This window comes from Apaloderma vittatum, unplaced genomic scaffold, assembly GCF_000703405.1.
Source record: "Apaloderma vittatum isolate BGI_N311 unplaced genomic scaffold, ASM70340v1 scaffold12535, whole genome shotgun sequence".
Lineage (NCBI taxonomy): Eukaryota > Metazoa > Chordata > Aves > Trogoniformes > Trogonidae > Apaloderma > Apaloderma vittatum.
The window spans coordinates 9,208-15,661 of NW_009717685.1; the positions used below are offsets into that span (position 1 = coordinate 9,208).

Below are 6,454 nucleotides of genomic sequence, written 5' to 3' on the forward strand. Positions count from 1 at the left end.
CCGATTCATGCTGTTGCAGCTACTCTATACCTAGAGGGTCATTTGCTCAGTAACAATTGTAAAGTGGTAACAGCAAGCATTTTAGAAGTGTCAGTCCTTCCAACATCCACAGGTGGATACAAAAGCCACCCCCAATCTAGCCAGCACCTGAGAACCCAGGGCTCCGAGTGCAGTACAGAGGATCTGTAGTGACACAACCTGTTACCTACACGGAACAGCCACTGAAGTTTTTGTAGAATGGCATGCAGAATGAGTACTTGCCTGTATTTTATTTTAAAAAAAAAAAAAAATATTTAAAAGAAAAAATCAGATTCCCTTCTCCCATTTTTGTCCTCTGATATCCCATCCCCAGCTACTGAAAAAGAGATGCAGTAATCTTACTGTTTGTTTGTGTAGCTTAGCCCACTCGAGGGCTCCCATGTACAGACCATCCAACTGTGCAATAATATAGCCAGCATGCCTCCAAAATGGGTCATCCTTATTATTTCTGATTTGCTGTCTTGTCCATTGATCTTGTTTCCTGCAGAGGAACAAACAGGTTGGGGGTTTCTTGGTTTTGTTTTAGAGTATAATTGATAATGCAGGGAAGGGACAAAGATATTATGACCCAATCTTCCTAGTGTTTTGAGGCAAATCATGCTTTGGAATCCAGTAGAGATAAATGTTACATGTCTGCGTGTCAATGTTCAGATCTATGCAACATACCCTGCAGCAGAGGGCCTACATCAGACATTAGCATCAAGGAGAGTTGGACTCGACCTCTCCTACACCACATTTAGCATTCCCTTACAGGCAGTAAAGTGAAACAAGCATCTGATAGGTCTTTTAAATGCCTATTTAAGTATAAAATAGACTGACCTTTGAAAAGCCTATTTCTCTCCCCTAGGTTCAAGCGCAATGAAGGCTTTCTGCTGGTGGTGCTCAAAGAGTGTCTGAGAGCCACCGCTACCCTCCTCTGAGGACAAGGTGGGAGGCCCAACACAACCACGCCATGTGCCAAATGCAATCAAGAGGTTACTGGCCAAACAACCCAGGTTTAGAGCACAAGGCAACACAAGCTAAACAAAGCCTAGGGCAAGAATAGCCAATGTTTTAAAGATCTCCCAGAGTCCCCTCCTTTCCTGTGCACAATGGGCCACAGAAGAACTACAGGTGTTAGTCAGGACCAGATTTCCAGCCTCTTCCACCCTCCTGTATCTATCCATCCAGCGTTATCTACAGCAGCAAAAAACAAGGAATGAATCTGGCAAGGAAGAAAATTATTCCAACAGTATAAGACAGATTTAACTTTCTGGAAGTAACAAGGTGCAAGAAGTATGCCAGAGGGATATGATGGTCAGAGCATTCAGGGCCTAAAGACTTCCAGGACAACACAGCAGTCTGTATCACAAAACTGCTATAAAGCAGCAATGCCGAGTCCACGATATAAGCAATCAAAAAACTATGCAAGAACACTTAGTATTGCCCCCCTCCATCCACCAACACATCTTAGAGGATACAGCTGCTGTATCTGGAGTAAAAAGCTCATACACACTGGTATGGTAGCTATCCCGTTTTTCTCACAAGGATGACAGCAACGCTGAAAAATTAGTGCAGGGAAGTGGTTTTTTTCTTTCCTTTTCACATAAGCTAAAACCAATTAAATTTATATATGTGCACCAATAACAGAATTAGTCAGATGTATAATCCTTTGTGGAAAGCATAAGACATGGAAAAGATAAAAAGTGTCCTTCAGAAAGCACCAAAGTTAAAAAGAAGTACTTGGAATGGAAAAATACAAAACCCTTAAGTCTAAGGAGATTTAAATGGCAATCACAGTTGAGCTTTTCGGTACCTGGCCTGGTGGTTCTCCCACTTGTAGTTTCCCACCAGTGCAGCTGCATTATTTGAGCAGAATTACTTTTGATTTATACAGCCGAAGAGAAAAGGGAATCAGGACTTTTGTGATTAGAACAGAATTTACGTCAGTGGTAGAATACATAAAATGCTAACCTAAGAGAGGAAGGAAAGGATACACAATGCTAAAAAGATTAAGGTGCCAGGAGATCACACTATTCAGCATAACATTCAAAATATCAGCTATTTGGAAAAGGATTTTGACTAGAACGACCTTCAGAATTCACTGGCATTATCCACATGCCCTTGTAGCAATGGTTTTATACATTTCTTTGAAAGAATGAGAATTAGGGAAGGGCATACGCCCTTCTTCACATATATTTACAATTTTTTCATAATAATGGCATTCAATCAGAGGGGAAGGAAGTATATATTTTCCCTAGCCCACAAGAAATAGAATGAAAAACCCTTGAAAATTCCATCAACCTCCAGCACCAAGTCTTGAACAATTTCTTTTCTAATAACTAAATACATACATCATAAAATTCTGAACTCCACTTCGAACGGTGGGATTCTTTATTAGCTGCGGATACATATTTGCAGCATGGTCATACATGTGCCTGAAAGAACAAGAGTAGTAGAAGTTATTCTTTTGCATCTTTTGCTTCCCAAGCCATTTCGCCAGACATATTGGTTGACAAACAACACAGTCCACAAAGTAAGCTTTTCCCAATCACAGAAATTACTTCAGTGTGTGACAACAGCAAAGGTAACACCAAGGATTGCTGACATCAAACTGAAAATAAATGACCTTGCCAATACTGCTGTACAATGGAAAGATAAGCAAGAAGGAAATCAAACTACTTCATAGCAAGACTTCACATTTGGAGGGTATTTGAAGACCAGAAGCATCTTGAAAATGTAAGCACACTAATTTAAAGCACAGGAAAAACAGTTTATTGGAGAGCTATTCTATCTGGAACCAAAGAAAACAGAGGTGAGGAGAACTGCTGATTCAGTTGTGAGAAATATTTCAGCCTCATACCTAGAACATTTTACTTACCATTAACCATGTTCCTAAAAACCTCTAATTTAAAGTGTGTACAAGTTGATCCTATGTGTTCCCACAGAAACTCCCACTCATGTCAGCCCTAAACAGATTCAATTTTATGGAGACCAAAATTACTGTGATTTTGTTGATGTTGAGTTCAGTCAGCCATTTCAATCCAATTAACTAGTAGAAACAAAAGTTGTAAGGTTTTTGTTAGTTGGGGTGGTTTTGTTTGTTTTGTTGATGTCCTTTACATTCCACGATAAAATCATTTGCCCAAAATTCCTCACGAGCCCAGAAGTTAAAAATCATCTTTCCATTTCAGGTGAAATGTAATCAATTGATTCAAGCCAAAATAGAATTTCCAACATTTCTTAATTTGGATCAAACTTAAGCAATATTTCTTTCAGCCACCAAATAAATAAAAAAAAAGGGGGGGGAATATCTAATTATTATTATTTATTATCCTCCAAACAAGGAGGCTAAAACCAGCCAGGATACTACTCTAATCACTGCCTACGCCAGGACAGATGACTTCTAGGTTCAACCATCAGCTCTCCATCCTGCACTCAAAACACGACACAACACAAGGCAGATTTTACACTGGCAATATCTTTTAAGCTGTGATGATGACTGATGTAGAGACTGGGTTAGTTCAGAATCAAGGCACTGAAACAGCTTCTTTACTGGCCTTCTTTCTTGTATAAGCAAACAAATGGCATAGAATTCCTGGAATTTATTTTTGTTTTTTAAATACCCAGTGTTACTGAGACTTTTTCCCCTAGCTGCCCTATTTATTTTTTTTCCTTTTACAAAGCTTTTACTTGCATGGCTTGTATGTTTTCTAAGGGTATTATCCTCTGAAGTAAATTGGATCGTTACAGTAAGGCAAGGCTTTGCAAACGTATCTAAACCCAAATGCATGGCAATTACCAACCTGGGACAAGAATTCAAAGTCTAAACACAGCAAAGCAAAGCCTTGCTTCTTCAAATTAGAGAGGAAGATGACAGGACTGAGGTCAGCTGAGGTTGTATCAGAAAAGAGTACAATTAATGTTGCTTTATATTTAAATACTGTTCTTAGGCACCTGGCATGCCGCAATTAGAACAGATCTGAAGTATGTGCTTAATGTCACAGATTTGGATGTGCTCTGCCATTCCCCAAGGAAAGTGAGGCCTCATTAACACTTCTATTAGCAATGGGGAAGGGAATTCATACCCCAGAAAAACAGAGCAGACATCTTTGGCTGGATGGCAGGACCTTACAGAGAGGTGAGAGACTGGTGATAAAGACAAATGTCTGATTTCCAGACACTACAGATACTAGAATTACATTTATTCCACCTCAACCATGTGTTTTGAAAACTGGTACTATCTGAAGGTGCCAACACTAGAAAGATGAGTCATGCTCTAGAAAAGGCCTGTGTTTCTGCCCTCATTGATAAACAGGTCTGATTTGGTTTTTGCTTTTTCTACCACAAACCTATATAGCTAGAGCTGAGATTAATTCTTCCCCAGTAATCTAAGACAGTCCTGGCACATTTCTTTGGGGTGTTTTTGGGTTTTCTGTTTGTTTTTTTTGTTTGGTTTGTTTTTCTGAATTTGGTTGTCTTGCATTCAGCTTAGGTTCCTACTAAGGACAAAGCATACACTTTTAAGGGAGATATTTTATCACTCTTTTGCTTACATCATGAGGCCTAGCTGTGTCTAGAAGTGTAATGCAAGAACTGAGGTAGCTCAGAATTCCTGGAGATATCAAACTGCAGGCATTGTCAAGCTGGAGTTCCTGCTCACCAAGCAACTTCTGCAGGAACCTGTACTTCAACTTGGGATCAGGCTTGCAAGACGCCCTTCCCAACAACACATCACATCAGAACTCTTCCTGGTAGGACTTCCGGATTTCTGCAGAGAGCCAGCTTGGGTCATTTCTACTTCATGGAATAACTGTCACAATCACATGCAAGGAGACAGCTGGACACCCTGGAGCTCCTCAGGCTACGGGCAGTAATGTGCTGGAGGGCACTCCAGTTACCAGGCATACCCATTGAGGGGCTGTGCATGAGCCACCCAAGGTGACAAGTGACACAGGCATCTTTGCCCCAATAGCTAAACGGTAGTCAATGCAAATAAAACCTTCACCACAGCCAAACACACTGTTACACCCCTCCTTGTTACCAAGTTTTTAAAAAGCAAGGCTGAGTTGTGCAGGCACTGATGCCTGCAAAAGCAGAGAGTATTTAGTGGCACCTTCTCATAAAAGAAGTCACAGTGGTGCTAGAGAGCTTGCCTGAAGAAGGTGCAATGGGCCAGACGGTCCAATGGGAATAGTTAGAAATCGGGAAAGACTGTCTCCTGGTTTTACTTCAGGAGACTTGTGTAACTGCTTCAAAGAACAAACATCTGCCGGCATGTTAATTAGGAATCTCTAGACATTATAAAGGAGAAGTGGAGCTCCAAGAGCAATCTTAGCATCTGCAAACTTACTGAGTTCTCACTACTCCTATGGTTCAGGAAATTGCAAACACACTGTACAAGAAGATTCATTAATTGTGGTTTACTGAATAAATAAATAAAAAAAAACACCAAGGGCATACAACTGAAGCCTGAAGTAACAGATTCTCTGCCTTCTAAGGGTCAGGGGAGTACATCACTAGGTACAGCACTAAGTGCTCCCTAGTCAGAGCATTTACAACGTGTATTCTTAGCTCTCTTTATCCAAAATAGCTTTACAAGACATGACAGAAAAAGTTTAAATTCATAACGACCGGTGAGAAATATGCTTCCGTTGCAGGTACGGATGCACAATGCAGAAAAGACAGCGCCAAAACCCAAATTCAGATGGTATGTAGAGTATCCGGTAGTCAGTTTTATGACAGTAAGCATTTTCAGGTTTTGTGCTGTTAGAGAATTTGTCAGCGGAGATCCTCAAAAAATTTCCTCAGAAAAGAAAGGCTTTAGCTATTTCTAGTTTTGTATCTTAACCCACTCTTACACTTAAATTCCTTCAGAATAGTTGCGTTTCCCACTTGGCTTAAAAGTCAAAGTCTCAAACTCTACTTTTTCACATTGATAAAAACTCTCAAATTCACTTCCAGAGACTTTAAAATCTCTGTTCATTACTATTTCTTCTACCTCCACTTCTCTACAAAGGGTCATCCAGCGTCAGAGATGTTAGTCCTGCAAGAAAAACAGCTAGGGCTATGAACCACACGTAAAGGAATGGGAATACACTTAAGTTTGTTTAAAAAGACAGCCAGGAGACTTATAAATCTCCTGTGGAGGCACAAGGGGAACTGGGTGTAGGTCAGTGTTACTAGAATAGTACTTGTCATCTGCTGATGAGTACACCTAGGTAAAGCCTTAGTGAAAAAAATCTGTTGAGGAATACCCTATTTCAGCATCCCCAAGATCCATACATAGTTTACATAAACCGACTGAACAGCACCTAACAGCAATCTCTCATGCCAAATAACCCAACATCCAGATCTCTCACATAGTTAATTTTCTTTCCTGTCAGGACTACAGGTTGTGCACTCAGAACTCTAGGATTCCTTTACTCTTTCCATC

At 40.3% G+C, this 6,454-nt stretch overlaps 1 protein-coding gene across 1 annotated transcript in view; it reads right to left on the bottom strand.

The window, feature by feature from the left end:
- The window catches only part of LOC104274383 (phospholipase B-like), a gene marked incomplete at its 3' end in the record, with an annotated part of 17,576 nt that overhangs the window by 7,643 nt on the left and 3,479 nt on the right, over nucleotides 1-6,454 (bottom strand). Inside the window, exons 3-4 of the mRNA XM_009869995.1 lie at nucleotides 2,373-2,456; nucleotides 382-520 (exon numbers count right to left, since the gene is read on the bottom strand). Of these exons, the coding sequence (XP_009868297.1) occupies nucleotides 382-520; nucleotides 2,373-2,456 (223 nt within the window). The remainder of the gene's footprint in view (nucleotides 1-381; nucleotides 521-2,372; nucleotides 2,457-6,454) is intronic.